The sequence below is a fragment of the Podarcis liolepis genome, assembly GCF_965112155.1.
Source record: "Podarcis liolepis genome assembly, chromosome: 16".
NCBI lineage: Eukaryota > Metazoa > Chordata > Lepidosauria > Squamata > Lacertidae > Podarcis > Podarcis liolepis.
The window spans coordinates 40816492-40832120 of record NC_139567.1 but is presented as its reverse complement, the minus strand read 5'-3'; the positions used below and the strand labels follow the sequence as shown (position 1 = coordinate 40832120).

At 47.2% G+C, this 15629-nt stretch overlaps 1 protein-coding gene and 1 long non-coding RNA gene across 3 annotated transcripts in view; one reads left to right on the top strand and one right to left on the bottom strand.

Moving 5' to 3' along the window:
• The window catches only part of CLTC (clathrin heavy chain), a 75898-nt gene that overhangs the window by 37075 nt on the left and 23194 nt on the right, over positions 1-15629 (top strand). For both annotated transcript variants that reach the window (XM_083479731.1, XM_083479730.1), the window contains exons 7-14: positions 5381-5578; positions 6833-7033; positions 8230-8382; positions 9747-9869; positions 10729-10866; positions 11695-11859; positions 12031-12211; positions 13800-13963. In XM_083479731.1, the coding sequence (XP_083335857.1) occupies positions 5381-5578; positions 6833-7033; positions 8230-8382; positions 9747-9869; positions 10729-10866; positions 11695-11859; positions 12031-12211; positions 13800-13963 (1323 nt within the window). The remainder of the gene's footprint in view (positions 1-5380; positions 5579-6832; positions 7034-8229; positions 8383-9746; positions 9870-10728; positions 10867-11694; positions 11860-12030; positions 12212-13799; positions 13964-15629) is intronic.
• LOC310695551 overlaps positions 1-15629 on the bottom strand; it is a 197695-nt gene that overhangs the window by 173509 nt on the left and 8557 nt on the right. The gene's annotated exons all lie outside the window — the stretch shown is intronic.

Here is a 15629-nt window from a genome sequence, read left to right as displayed (position 1 = left end):
AATGTAGCCTGGGGCTCCACACCCCTCTGATCCAGAAGCCACACCTTTTGCTCTGGTTGTCCTTCTGGAAACACACACACACACGCGCGCCAGCATTCTTTGTTGTGTTAATCTGTTGCCACTCTGATTGTAATGGCGGAGGCAGGCTACCCTACCCTAGCATTCCTCGGCTTCATTTCAATGGCAAACCTTGTGATAAGGGTACAGACCCCATTTTTAAGCAGCCAGGAGTTAATAAAAGCATGGGGAAGCAAGAGATCTGGGCGTCCTTTGGGAACTCCATGATTGTACTCCTGCAAGGGATCTGGGAGGACTTCAAAGCGCTAAAATGTGAAAGGTACTATCTTATGTATCGCTGTTCCTCTTCTCCTCCCGTTCCCATGCTTCTCTGCCTTTTAATTCTGCTTCTTAACCCAATAGAGGGTTGCAGTCTTTAATTGCCCTAGACGGATTAGCCTACCCAAGTTTTAATTGGGCTTTGAACAAATGGGGCACTGTAGGAGCTGCATCACTTCTAGGGTGTTCATGTAGTAGTCATCCATCTCCACTTTCATTCCCTTACAATGAGTGGTAGACCTTCTTTGCTGAAATGCCGTGGTTTCTCTGAAGATAATCCTACACGCAGCTTTTTGGCACCGCGCAAATTCTAAATGGATTGGAAAGCCACATCGCAAGCCTCTACCTAATTGGACAGCTCTGTCAAAAGCTCTAAAGTGTGGCCACCCTGCTAGCTCTTGGCCCACCAACACAGTTCTGGTTTGAAAGTATGGAGAGCAAAAGGAACGTGGAAGCTGCCTTGTGCTGAGTCAGACTATTGGTCCACCCAGCTCAGTGTTGTCTACACTGACTGGCAGTGGCTCTCCAGGATTTCAGGCAGGGGAACATTCCCAGCCCTACCTGGAGATGCCATTGAGGATTGAACCGGGGACTTTCCACATGCAAGGCAGGTGCTCTACTACTGCCCTTTATTTAAAACTTAATTCCTTTTATCTCTAGAGCCTCTGCTGGTTTTTTGGTTTCTCTCTCCCTGTTTTCCCCTCCTCCCCTCTCTCTTCTCCCCCCTCTCCGGAAATTAAACTGCTTGCCTTTTGGCCTAGGTAGCAGTGAGCTGTCCTTCAGTCTTCTCCCCTCTTTTGTATTTAATGGTCAAGTCTATCTGGCTTGAATCATTTCTTGCAACCTTGGGGAAGGTTGCGGCTAGTGGGGAGCCAGGGTGTGCAGTAGTAGCAATTAATAAATGCAAGTAGAAGGCAGTTAACACAAGGATTTGTTCATGCATTTAATGCTTTCTTGGGGGAAGAAACCACCCCTCCATATCTGTACCAAATGACAGTGTTAAGGTGAAACTCGTCTTAAGTTCCTTCTTGGGTATGGTTCCAATGTCAAAGGCTACTTGGACTGGTTTGCTGTCGGGGTTGCTTTAATCTTAGAATTCCAGCAGCTTTCTCAAAGAGCTAGCATCCCCCTTCTCCTCGGATTGCGTTAATCTGCCACTAAGCTGCTATGGCCCTGAAAAAGCCTTTCCCTGGCAGCTGGGAAGCAGCAGCTTTGCCATTTCCTCTGTGTATTAGAGCCCAAGTTGCATCAGAATCTGCCCATCCCCCTCAGTATTCCCCCACTGACTGGCAGCGGCTCTCTAGGGCAGAATCCTACCTGTCACCAGCCACTGATTGTCCTGGTGCCAGGAATTCAAACTGGGGCCACCTGCCTGCAGCGCAGGTCTGTTGTTGTTGGTCTATGGGCCCTGTTAAGTTGATTCAGGTAAGTGTCCCAGCTTCTTAACTGCACGCGCTCTCTCTCTGTCTCTCTCTCTCTCACACACACACACACACATAACCTAGACCAGGATGCAAAGGACCACCCAGCTAGTTCAGCACCTGTAACGAAAACAGCTGTTTGCCATGCCAAACTGCTGCTTTGAAGCAGAAGATACTTGTCCAAAGCAGCCTGATGGGGTTCTGTTGTCTAGCCACCCCACTTGGGTGTTCTTGGGCTGTTGTATTAAGTATTAAGGTCCCTCACAAATTGTGCCTTGGTGGTTAAAAACTTGTGAACTAAGTCTAGGGGCCCTTCTCTCGCTTGGGGGATGTTGGTTCCAGCCCTTCTGTGGGGAGGGGAGAGTAAGTAGATGGTGAGGAACCGTGGCTCCCACCAACTTCTCCTTTTCTCCCAGTTGGGCTGGGCCCTTTCTGGGAATTTTTGGAATCCAGCTGCCCTGTGAGGAAGAGGAACTGGACAACTTGCTCTGGTGCTGATGGTTTTGGCTTGGCTCCTGTGAGCCTCCCTGCCAGCAGGGACAGGTTCCAGCAAGGCCCTACCTTGTAAGGTCAACAGATTCTGGTTGCATTGCTGCCACTTTAGGAAGGTTGGGTTGCCAGGCTATCACTAAGGGGCCACCGCTTCCTGTTTTTCTAACTGAACAGCCCTTTTTCATCCAAATGGGTTGTTGTAAGAACTTAGTAACATTGAGATTTTAGTTCCTAGTTTCTAGTTTGCTCCCTAACCCCACTTCCTCCCCATCCCCCTTTCCTTTTGTGTTGCTTCTTTGTAAGCCATAGGGCAGGGACTGTCTTTATTAAAAAAATAAAGCTGTAAGCTGCTCTGGGAGTTTTTGGGTTAAAAAGTGAGGTATAAATGTTTCGGGCAAATGACGAAATCTAGTCTGGGGATGTGCCTGGCACACTGTCCCTTGGAAGCAAGTTCTGAAAGATCAGTGTTTTTTCAGTGGTGGCACTTTTCTATCTTAACTTCAGTGAGTTAGCCTGCATCCCCATACCTTTTCTTTTTTTAAAAGGAATCTTGCAGGGAGATGCCAGACCTAGGCTCTGGGGGCTATGCATTCCTGAGTCTTTCAGCTTGTTTTTCTCCGTGTGGGTTGGGGGGTGGAGGGGGAACGACCCTTAGGAAGCTTGTCGGAATTCAAATCTTAAAATACAAGGTTTCCCAAGTTGGTTGAAATTAAAGGTTGATTCAACCCATGCTCAGTCTCCCACAGCAAAGGGGATATACCTGCAGGAACTTCTTGAAATCTTCCTGTATCGTCTCTTCGGTGGGATACTAAATGCAATCCCCATAGTTGGCTGTTGTGGCTAAGTAGCTATTGATGGAGAAATTTGGAAACAATCAGTATTTTTTAAATGGCAATCCCCATACCAGCTTGCATAACATTAGCAAACTGTGCTGCCTGCGCGCTGGCTCTGGGGGCAGCCGGGAGTTCTGAGTTGCAGCCCTGACCAGCTGTCACATTGTGAATGCTCTAGTCTGGAGAGTGCGTTTTTTGCATGCTTACTGAGTTTTGGAATGCTATGCAAATCTGATCTGACCCGGATGTCAGGCCTCCATCTGGGACCCCAATGCCCCTTGGTAAACCATGTAAATAAATGCATGTATATATAAATATGGCGTCCAGATTTGTGGCATGATGTCCTTCTGAGCTGACTGGGAGTATATGATTCATTGCTGTTGGCAGAAGAGTCTTTGCTCTTCTCTTCTTCCCTTTGGGCCTCGAAAGCCTAAAAGGCCAGTGACTCATTCCCTTCACACAGGGGAAGAAGGAGGCCTTCCCCAACTCAGAGCAGCTCTATATATACACACACAGAAGCAGCAGTGCAATTCTGAACTGCACCATTTCAGGCAGCAATTGAAGAAGGCATTGGTTTGAATGCTTCCTGTATGAAGTGAAATACCTATCAGGGAGAGCGATTCTTCTCCCCACCCTTTCCTCTCCTTTCTGCTAGCTTTCTGGGCTTGCCGATCAGAAGGTCGGCGGTTTGAATCCCCGCGACGGGGTGAGCTCTCATTACTCTGTCCCAGCTTCTGCCAACCTAGCAGTTCGAAAGCATAGCAGTGCAAGTAGATAAATAGGTACCTCTGTGACAGAAAGGTAGAAGAAGAAGAAGAAGAAGAGTTTGGATTTGATATCCCGCCTTTCACTCCCCTTCAGGAGTCTCAAAGCGGCTAACATTCTCCTTTCCCTTCCTCCCCCACAACAAACACTCTGTGAGGTGAGTGGGGCTGAGAGACTTCACAGAAGTGTGACTGGCCCAAGGTCACCCAGCAGCTGCATGTGGAGGAGCGGAGACACGAACCCGGTTTCCCAGATTATGTGACTACCGCTCTTAACCACTACACCACACTGGCTCTCCAGTGTTTCCATGCGCTCTGGCTTCCTTCACGGTGTCCCGTTATGCCAGGAGTGGTTTAGTCATGTTGGCCACATGACCTGGAAAGCTGTCTGCAGACAAACACCAGCTCCCTTGGCTTGAAGCGAGATGAGCGCCGCAACTCCATAGTCACCTTTGACTGGACTTAACCGTCCAGGGGTCCTTTACCTTTACCTTTTACCATGTTAAAGGGTCTGGAAATCAGGTACTTGAGGGAGCTGGGAATGTTTAGCCTGGAGAAGAGGGAACTCAGAGGGGGTAAGAGAGCCATCTTCAAATACCTTAAATGCTGTCACATGGAAGATAGAGCAAGGATGTTTTCTCCTGCTCCAGAGGGTAGGACCCGAACCAATGACTTCAAGTTCCAAGAAAGGAGATCGTGGAATAACTTATAGATGGTAATTCAATAGTGCAACAGATGTCCTTGGAAGATGGTGGAATCTCTTTATTGGAGGTTTTTTAAGCATGTGTTGGATGGGCATCTGCCAGGGATTCTTTAGTTGCAATTCCTGAATTGCTTGTCAATATCCTACTTAAAATTGGTGCCCAGAACTGGACACAGTACCCCAGGTATGCTCTAACCAAGGCAGAATGGAGTGGTTCTATTACTTCCCTTGATCTGGACAGTATACCTCTGTTGATGCAGCCTAGAATAGCATTAGCTTTTTTTGCTGCTGCATCACACTGTTGACTCATGCTAAGCTTGTGGTCTGTTAAGGCCCTCATATACCTTTTCACATGTAGCTGTCAACCCTGTGTCCCATATGTTATATTTGTACAGCTGGTTATTCTTGCCTATGTGTAGGACCTTGACATTTGTCCATATTGAAAATAATCTCGTTAGTTTGGGCCCAGTTCCCCAAAAGGTGGTCTTGAATCCTGATTCTGTCTTCTGAAGTATTAGCTACCCTTTCCAGTTTGCTGCCATCTGCAAATTTGATGGGCATCCCCTCAATTCCTTCATCAAAGTCATTTTTAAAGATGTTTAATAACAATGGGTCCAGGACAGAACCCTGAGGCACCCCAACTTCCACTTTTCCCCCCAGGAGAAGGAACCATTAGTGAGCACTCTTTGGGTTTGGTCAGTCAACCAGCTACAAACTCACCTAGCAGTAACATCATCCAGCCCATATTTTACCAGCTTCTGTGCGACATTGTCATGGGGGACTTAGTTGAAAGCCTTACTGAAATCTCTCTATCTTATATTTCCAACGCAGGTTCTGTCTGTGTGTGTGGAAGAAGAGAACATCATCCCATACATCACCAATGTGCTGCAGAATCCTGACCTGGCTCTCCGAATGGCCGTTCGTAACAACCTTGCTGGTGCCGAAGAGCTCTTTGCCCGGAAATTCAATGCGCTTTTTGCCCAGGGGAGCTACTCAGAAGCAGCGAAGGTGGCGGCAAACGCCCCAAAGGTATAGACAAACGGCTTTTAAGCCACCCAGGCTTTGGCTCCCCTTGAGCACAGAAACACACACACAGGGTGTGATGCTGCGGTCACTGCTGGCTGCATGCTTGCTTCACGTTGGCTTGTCTCCCAACCCCTGGAAGTGCTCTATTAGATATCAGCTTGAGTTATTCCGGGCTGCCGCTTCGGGATTTAGGATGACAGACTACACCCTTTCTATTATACACCAGCAGGTAGGAGTCACGCTCCTCTAGCAATTGGGGCTAAATCTGTGCAGCTGAATGAAGTTGCAGAGGAACATGGCTAGCCCATCCTAAACAGAATCACAATAGTCCAGATGTCTTCGGTTTACAAATCCCATCATGCATCTCTGTTGGCAGATGCAGGGGCTGATGGGAGTTGAGGTCCAGCAAAAAAAAAAACCTGCCTACAACCCTGGGCTACTGAGTCCACCTGCATGAATGCCACCTCTTGCTTTGCTTTTGAAAGCCCACCTTTTCTGTGAATCCTTTGGCAAAACTCTCCCATTCACTTGCTGTACTGTAACCTGAGGCAACCACACACAGCCCTGTCTCAACACCCTTCCCCATCCTCTTGATTCCCTAGTGGATGCTCTTTGGGGCAGAGATCTGTCCTCCTCTTCTTTTAAAAGTGCTGTGCAAATAGTAACTTTAAAACAAAACAAAAACCTTGTGTACTCTGCCTATTTTTCAGAAGAAATTAAAGGTGGATAACAATCAGAAGCAGTAAACAATATTTTTTGTAAAAAAAATTACAAAAAACCAACCACAATTCATCTGAACCATAAATGGAAAGTAGCTATAAACAGACGCGTGTTTTTTTCTTTTTGTTCTAACTGGAGAAAGTTATAAGCATGGGGTCTACTCAATCTGTAAAGAGCTAGCTATATAACTACCTTTGTGTTCATAATCTAAATGCCCAGTTGGGGGAACTGGGACTGTGAGGTAGTATGAATCTGTGTGGCAATAACTCACTATTTGTGGGATTTTATGAACAGCACGTTTTCTGGGAACGATTCCCATTTACCATTGCGAAAACCCAAAATGAAAAGTTAGCTGGAATAGCAAGTTCCACTAACTTGATTGTGCCTGCTTCACTAGAGCAGTTCTGTGTCTGCTGATAGGTTGGAAAATGAGGGCAAATGTGCATAACCTTAATCTTAAGGTCGGGTAAAATAGTGAAAAATTACGCCCCCTAAAGGACAGGTGATGTATTTTATTTACCCCTCTCTCTTCCAAAGGGGATCTTGCGTACCCCAGACACCATCCGCCGCTTCCAGAGTGTCCCAGCACAGGCAGGTCAGACCTCTCCGCTGCTCCAGTATTTTGGTATCCTGCTAGACCAAGGCCAGCTGAACAAGTACGAGTCGCTCGAACTCTGCCGGCCGGTGCTCCAGCAAGGACGCAAGCAGCTCCTGGAGAAATGGCTGAAGGAAGACAAGGTAAATCACGTCTTTTTGAAGGGCTTTGGGGGGGGCGGTGTGACTTGGGAGGTTACCAGTCACCAAATCCATCATTTCTGCAGACTGAATTCAGTGGCTCTGTTGTGCATTGAGCCCAAATAGCAGCTGTCCGCAAACGAGGGCGTTGAGGTTGCTCTTAAGGGGCTGGTGAGCTACAGATCCATGCTGTGGCAAATATCAAAATTAATAGTGCCACCTTGCATATAAAGCAACCTTGTCTTCAGATTGCTGGTTACAGAAAACTGTGTTCATTTGCCAGGACTTCCCAGATAAACTCAGGGCGCTGGATTCTCTACCCCTTCATTTCCCCAAAGCCTTCTGGATCTGTGCCCTATAGAACTGTTTGACCTCTACCGGCTCTTTTGTCTCCAGTTATAAGCTCTGCATTTTGGTTTGCCTCCTTTAGAAGGAGGTGTGGAGCCTGCTTCACTCGTTATTTTAAATACTTATAAACTGCTTACTTAAAAAAAAATCCTGTTAATATCTAGTTGTTTTGATTTATTACCTGCCCTTCACCCTAAGTTCCCCAGGCAGGCCACAACAATTTAAAATGTGACATCCTTTTCTCACAATGGTAATTTGTTACAGATAGGTAGCCGTGTTGGTCTGCCATAGTCAAAATAAAAAAATTCCTTCCAGTAGCACCTTAAAGACCAACTAAGTTAGTTCTTGGTATGAGCTTTCGTGTGCATGCACACTTCTTCAGATACACTGAAACAGAAGTTGCCAGATCCTTCTATATAGTGAGAAGGTGGGGAGGGGTATTACTCAGAAGGGTGGTGGGAATGGGAGATTGGCAGATAGCTGAGATGAGCCTGTTGACGACTCTTAACGACTGCAATAGGTCTTACAGGAAAAGGCAAGGGGTGAGAAGGTGAAAAATGGCTTAGTCATGGTAATTTGTTGTAACCCATTTGGAGTCGGGAACCCCAATTGGTCCCCCACTACCCTTTACCCACCCCTGTTTCGTATGACTCACAGGATCCAAGGTGGCTGGCAGGCAGTGGTGTGTGTGTGTGTGTGTGTGTGTGTGTGTGGTCATAGGTGCGCAAGAGACCCTCTGAATTTCTTCACCGGCCATTCCATCTTGCACATTTCGCAGCTCTGCCCTTGTCATTTTGCTTCTCTTTTCTAACCTGTTTAAATGTTCGTTTTTGTTTCTGCGGGGGAAACAGCTGGAATGCTCCGAAGAACTGGGGGACCTGGTGAAATCTGTGGACCCAACACTGGCTCTGAGCGTCTACCTAAGGGCTAACGTTCCCAGCAAAGTGATCCAGTGCTTTGCTGAAACAGGACAAGTTCAGAAGATTGTGCTGTATGCAAAGAAGGTGATTTGCTGTTGGGCTGGAACCAGGGGGGCACTGGAGTTCATGTTGGGGTGCTCGCTTTGCCAACCCTGCTTGGGCTCTGCTGACTGGCAGCAGCGACCAATGGGGTGAGGTTCCCTGGTAATTCCCTTTGGCCATTCCCAGCACCCTCAGAGCTTAGGTGGATTTCCACCTTGGATAGGACTACTTCATTGTCGCCCCAGTGATAGGATGCTGTCCTCAGGGTGGCCAATCTAGCAGAGAAATTATTTATCCTTGCCCCAGATAGTTTAGTCTTGTGAGCCTTTTATTTCAACAACTCTTCGTTTTATGGCATAGTGCTGCTGGTTAATTTTTATTTCAACTACTGTGAACTGTTTCAAAGTTGTCTGTGTCCATTTTTTAATGGCTAAAAACTGAGTAACTTTTATTGCCTTGGAAAGGGAGAAGGAGTGGGTTCTGATACAGCGGGGGTGCCCGGAGCCCCACGCTGCTCAGAAAACTTCAGAGAGGTTTTTCTGCGCTTCAACAATGTCCGCGGCTAAACAGGAAGTCTGATGATGAAGTGAACATTCATGAGAGCCCACCAAAGGTGTTGTTGAGCTTTTTTACCCCAGGACATATACTTCTGACTTTGGACATGCCTGTGATACAGCATGCACAAGAGATCAGAAGCTAGCTGTGGAAGTCCGAACCACAAGATGAACCGGCAACACCAGCAGAGCTTGCCTGTTTGGGTGGCTGTAGTGATTTAATAGTGGAAGCTATCTTACACCAATCAGATTACTGGTCCAGCTAACTCAGTATTGTCTATGCTGACTTGGCAGTGGCTCTCCTGAGCACTCCTGAGCTACGGACCTTCCTCGCGGAACTTGGCTGAAGCCCTTTCCAGGAGGTGCGCCAGAGGAGACAAGCCCTTCTGATGTAGAAGCTTAGGCTGGGTGGCTTGCTTTCTAGTTTATGTATCAAATATATTAGGTCGTTTCCTTTCTTTTTGGAAAAAAGCACAAAGCACATCTTGCAAAAAAAGGCAAAAGCAAACAGTAATGAACAAAGCAGCATCCGGAATCAATAAACAAGACCTTTAAAGCCTAAAATGGGATTGGTGACATTCCTGTAAAAGACCAACTGTGCTGGAAATAGTCCTTGGCAAATCAGAAAATAGCAGTAGGAGGCTGGTCTAGAGGGTCTTCCCTGCACCTCTGAGGCTCAGTTTTGGGGTAGCATTTCAGGGGTATGTAATAGAACATGAGCTTCCAGCAGTAGATCTGTAGATCTTAAGAACTGGTTGGATGTTGCCAGGATAGCTGGCTCTTTAAAAAGTTCACAAAATATCTCTCTGTACGTGTGTGTGTGTGTGTGTGTGTGTGTGTGTGTGTGTGTAGGTTGGCTACACTCCTGACTGGATCTTCCTCCTGAGGAATGTGATGCGCATCAGCCCAGACCAAGGACAGCAGTTTGCCCAAATGCTGGTTCAGGATGAGGAACCCCTTGCAGATATCACCCAAGTAAGTAAAACTTGAACATGAAGAAAAAAAGGAGATGCCTTTTTTTTTTTTTTTTGCTTCTAGAGACCTGAAAATACCGATTGCCCCTCCAGAAAGGTGTTTGTGTCAATTTTTAGATGAAAGGCATTGGAGTAAGAAATTCAAGGAATAACTTGGTTTGTCATTTTAAGAAGTGATTCTATGGCCAAAGCCATTTTAAGAAGTGATTCTATGGCCACAAGCATAATTCGAGATAAATCAAGGCTGTTGCGAAGATACCAAAGGCTGCCTCTACAAATGAACACTGGGAACTGGGTGGTTCTCCAGGTCTGATTGTAGCAATAGTTTATATACTTGGTGCTATAGTGTATATTAGCTCTTGTGGGAAAGTGGTCTTTAAACATGCAAAAGGTTTTTAAAAAATGGAGTAAGTTCCTCAGTCCCTCCAGAACATTTTTTTTTTTTTTTTGCAATGACTTTGAGGTGGTATTTGTGGTTTCTAGGATCAGGTAAGAGACCCTGACACAACCCATGTGGCTTTCCCAATGCTGCTGGCCTTCAAATCCCATCATTCCCAGCCAGCATGGCTGATGGTCGGGGATGATGGGAATTGTAGTCCCAACAGCTGGAGTACCACTCGTTCCAGCCCACCCTTTGCAAGGCCCTTGAGTGAGTAACAGCAGATTTGTGCTACATCAGTGTTAATGACTGGAAGCAGCTCCTTGAGAGCCTTGGGATATGGACAGCTTCTTCTGATTGAGATAACGCGTACAGTTAGTTAGGATTTTTCAGGGAACAAATTGTACAGTGCTTTATTCCCTACCTCAGGGCAGTTTTAAGTAGTGTGAGCTCTACAGCGAACCTTCTCTTCCCCCTCCAGATAGTGGATGTGTTCATGGAGTACAACCTGATTCAGCAATGCACAGCATTTTTATTGGATGCCCTGAAAAACAACCGCCCATCGGAAGGACCTTTGCAAACCCGCTTGCTTGAAATGAACCTCATGCATGCCCCTCAGGTAGGTACTTTTTTGGGGGTATGGAAACTTTGCAACCAGGTGGGTGTTCTGGACTAAAGCTCAGTAGCTCTGGGGCCGGCACCCTTGTTTCTGTGATTATATTCCCCGTGTTGCGATTCTGAAATGCAGCAGGAAGAACCCAAACGGGGATTGAACTTGCACTTTATCCAGTAGTTGGTGCAGTTGCTTCAAAGCAACCGCACCATCTAGATCGGGTGCGGGGAACTGTTGGGCCTCTGGGTGTTCCTGAACTACAACTCCCATCAGCCACAGCAAGCGTGGTCAGTAGCAAGGGATGAAGAGAGTTAAGGCTCCAGAAACCTTGTCTAAATACTCATCCCTTTCTTGATTTGTGGAATGAATATTTCTGCACCATGTATACCATTCTTGAGCCTCAACATGTGTTAACAATAGAAACTCAAAACAGTTCTTCAGTCCGGCGCTCTGATTTGTAAACAAAACATTAAGAAATATCAGAGGTGGCTGCATCAATCTGGTAAGACACAAAACACAGTCCTCTGAAAATGGAGGCTGTGGTTGTGGTGTTGTTCTAAAGCTGTGAATGGGCAGCCCTGGTGAGCCTTCTTAAGTGAGAAATTCAGAGCAGACGCCACATAGAAATGCCTGGAATATCCCTACTTCTCCAAGCAGGCTGCTTTTACGCCTGACGACGGATGCTCTGAGCACATGGGAGGAAATCTATTTGAGGCTTGCTGTACCACGTCACTGGCTTTCCTTATAGCCTCTTAAAAGTTTACACCTGGTGGCAAAGCCGTAGGCGCAGAATGAAGCCTCCCTTTTGACTGCCAAATCTCCCTTTCCTTCCAGGTTGCTGATGCCATCCTAGGAAACCAGATGTTCACCCACTACGACCGTGCCCACATTGCCCAGCTGTGCGAGAAAGCTGGCCTCCTCCAGAGAGCCCTGGAACACTTCACCGACTTGTATGACATCAAGCGGGCCGTCGTCCACACTCACCTTCTCAACCCCGAGGTACAGGGTCCCAAACCAGCTGTATTTTGAAATGAGTCTTTCCACCACTGATTCCTGATTCCTCCAGTTCAAGTCCTCTGCTTTGGGTGCTTGCTATGTGCAAATGGGACTTAGAACATCACCATGGGTTAGATAATATTTTTTTCTTGATTGCCTGCTTTTAACCTGCAGTGGTTGGTGAACTACTTTGGCTCCCTCTCGGTGGAAGACTCCCTCGAATGCCTCCGGGCGATGCTCTCGGCCAACATCCGCCAGAACTTGCAGATATGCGTCCAGGTTGCTTCAAAGTACCACGAGCAGCTTTCGACCCAGTCCCTCATTGAACTCTTCGAATCTTTCAAGAGTTTTGAAGGTAAGGCAACGGGGCCACCTCAGGCTCTTTGCCACAGGATGAGGAAGCTGTTTCAGCCTGGGGGGCTGTATCCCTTCCTGGGGGGACCACTTGCTTAGTGGTGTCCAGAGCCAGAGGCAAAAGTGCACGGAGCAATGAATGCAAAGGTTTCCAATGTGGTGTGCCAATGTGGTGCTGTGATCAGGGTGTCTGACTAGGACCTGAGGGACCAGGCTTCGTCTCCCTGCTCAGCCATGAAACTCACCAGGCGATGGGCCAGTCACTCCATCTCAGCCTAACTAACTTCCCTCACAGGGTTGTTATGAGCATAAAATTGGGAGAAAGCGAATCGGGTATACCACCTTGAGCTGCTTGGAGGAAAAGTTGGGATATGAATGTAATAAATAAAACAAAACAACACATACACACACCTCTATCCTCCAACTGACTGAGTAATAATAATAATATAATAAAATATTTATACCCCACCCTCCCCAGCCAAGACCGGGCTCAGGGCAGCTAACACCAGGTATAAAAACGATTGATTGAAATACAACTTAAAATCAAGATTAAAATACAACATTAAAATGCAGCCTCATTTCAGTAGGAACTCAGATCAAAAACTTTTTTGGGGATGAAAACGTCAAGTCTTCACCAAGGCCAACTATCCAGACTGGTCCTACGTGGGCCAGAAAAAAAGCCAGGGAAGTCCCCAAATAGGAGTTCCATCGCAGAAGGAGAAAGGAAAGAGGGGGAGGGGATCAAGTTGATTCCAAGCCAAAGGCCAGGCGGAACAACTCTGTCTTACAGGCCCTGCAGAAAGAAATCGGATCCCGCAGGGCCCTGGTCTCATGAGGCAGAGCATTCCACCAGGCCGGAGCCAGTGTTGAAAAGGCCCTGGCTCTGGTTGAGGCTAATCTGACTTCCTTAGGGCCTGGGACATCTAGGGCAGTGTTCCCCAACCTTGGGCCTCCAGCTGTTTTTGGACTACAACTCCCATCATCCCTCGCTAGCAAGACCAGTGGTCAAGGATGATGGGAATTGTAGTCCCAAAACAGCTGGAGGCCCAAGGTTGGGGAACACTGATCTAGGGTGTTACTTATGGACCTTAAGGTCCTCCGTGGGGCATACTGGGAGAGGTCCTAGGCCGTGAAGGGCTTTATGGGTCAAAACCAGCACCAGTAAGAGGCACTATCAGAGTTCAAGGGCACATTTCCAGCCAGGCTAAGTTCACCCGAGGAGGTGCAAAGCAGAGCTGGTGAAGAATGTGAGGGTGTGTGGCTGGAGTGAGATGGGGCTTGGACCCCAAGAACAGACGGGGCGTGTGGGTCTGCAGTAATGAGCCTAGTGCACAAAGGTAAAACTTAGGATGGTTGCTCTGCCCACCCCTGGCATGTGGCCCAGATGAGGATGTGGTGCTCAGTTTGAAAGGTTCCTCTTCCCTTGCCCTACACAGAAGTCTGCAAGAACTTTCCTTGTACACAGAGACTAGTCTTCCCACAGTCCTGCAAGTACGTGCATTACACAAACTGGTCGTACAATTGCTCCACTTGATTCCCAAGGCATTGACATTTAACTTTAAAGTCGCTTCTTCACTCCCCCCACTTAGGTCTCTTCTATTTCCTGGGCTCCATCGTCAACTTCAGCCAGGACCCAGACGTGCACTTCAAATACATCCAGGCTGCTTGCAAGACAGGCCAGATTAAAGAGGTGGAAAGAATTTGCAGAGAAAGCAACTGCTACGACCCAGAGCGGGTGAAGAACTTCCTCAAGGTAAAAAAAGGATAGGAGAATCCTCCGCGCTCCCACCTCAGCTCCCCATAGCGAGGCCAGCTTATCATCAGCTTGTGGTTTTTAATTCTTATTTTGGTGGTGGAGGCCATTGGAAATAACAGCACAGCTCAGGCCATTGATAAATCCATTGGAATATAAGAGGTCTTTGATTCCTAAAAGAACATGTGCATTTTGTTAAAAAACATTCCTGCATTGCAGGGGGTTGGACTGGGTAACCCTCGGGGGTCCCTTCCAGCCACAGTTCTGTGATTCTATGAAAATGCCACCACCTGAAGGTACAGCTAAGTATTGATTTTTGGTAATTTGGCAGAGCAAAGGGCTAAATCCCAGGCAAAGGAGCTGTTTGACAGTAGAACGGTCTCGGGAGGTTGTGGACTCTTTGAGGTTTTTAAGCAGAGCTTGGCTGGCCATCAGTCATGGATACTTGAGTTCATTGCAGGGGGTTGGACTAGATGAAACGTGGGGTGCCTTCCACTTCTGAAATTCTGTGGTTTCATGACCTGTGGCCCTCCAGTTGTTGCTGGTGCGGAACTCCCATCAGCCCCTGCCAGTAGGGCTATTGATCCAGGGTGATGGGAGTCCAATAACACCTGGAGGGCCAGAGGTTCCCCGCTCCTGGCCCTGAACCAAAGTTGCTCAACACTTGTGGCAGCTCTGGTTAGCTGTATCCATCCACTTCAATAGGTCTACTCTGAATGGGGCTAATATGGGGGACAACCCTTAGGGAGGAATAGATCTTGTTAGTGGGGGTGGTGTGGGGAGCTAGAGCAAAGGAAGAAGCTTTGGGACCCTTGTAAAGTAATCTAGCAGTTGTCTTTAGAGTTAGCTTATAAGCAGCGGTTTTGAGTTGCGTGTGTGTGTGTGTGTTTGTGAGTCAACCATTTCCTGATCGGTCTGTTGTCTTTTGTGCTGATCCTTGTGTCTGTGGGATGTTCAGGACATGTACCAGGTAAACCTTCCAGTATAGAAGTCTCCCCGATCTGTTAACTCCTTCAGTGTCCACTTTTAGTGTAGAGGCTTGTATCCTGGGATTAGCAGCCTTGGAAAAACTGTGTGTGTGGTAGCTTAATTTTCCTTTTAGAACACAATCCTTTCTTGTGCGTGCGTGTGTGACCTTGACACCTTGCTTTCAAATGTCATTCACAGAGAAGAACGCTACCTATCATTTCATTACTAGGAGTCATAGAGTTGGATTCAACGAAATCCTGCACAGGGTGGACCCATTGAAATTAACGAACCAAGCTAGTCATTCCTATTAACATCATTGGGTCTACTCCCATGGTTTCCAACGTGGGGCATACGACCCACAGGGGGGCAATTTAATTTGGAAGCTTGTTTAGACCAAGTTAATGGCCTTTTAGGCTCTCTCCACGTGAATAGGAGTTCACTTTTTGAATAATAAGAATTATATATCACTGGGTGGTGGGTGGGTGGCAATCAGGATTTTAGAGACGCTTAGGTGGGGCATAGCCAAAAAAAAGGTTGGGAACCACTAGTCTACTCTGAGGAGGGGTAGCATTTCATACCCACACATAACAAATTGCAACAGCTGCATAGGGTTTCTTGAGCTGGGGCGATAGCGACCCTTGTAAGTTGGCCACTTTTTCCAAGTTGCTTCTGCTGTGTATTTGGGTTGCATCTTGTC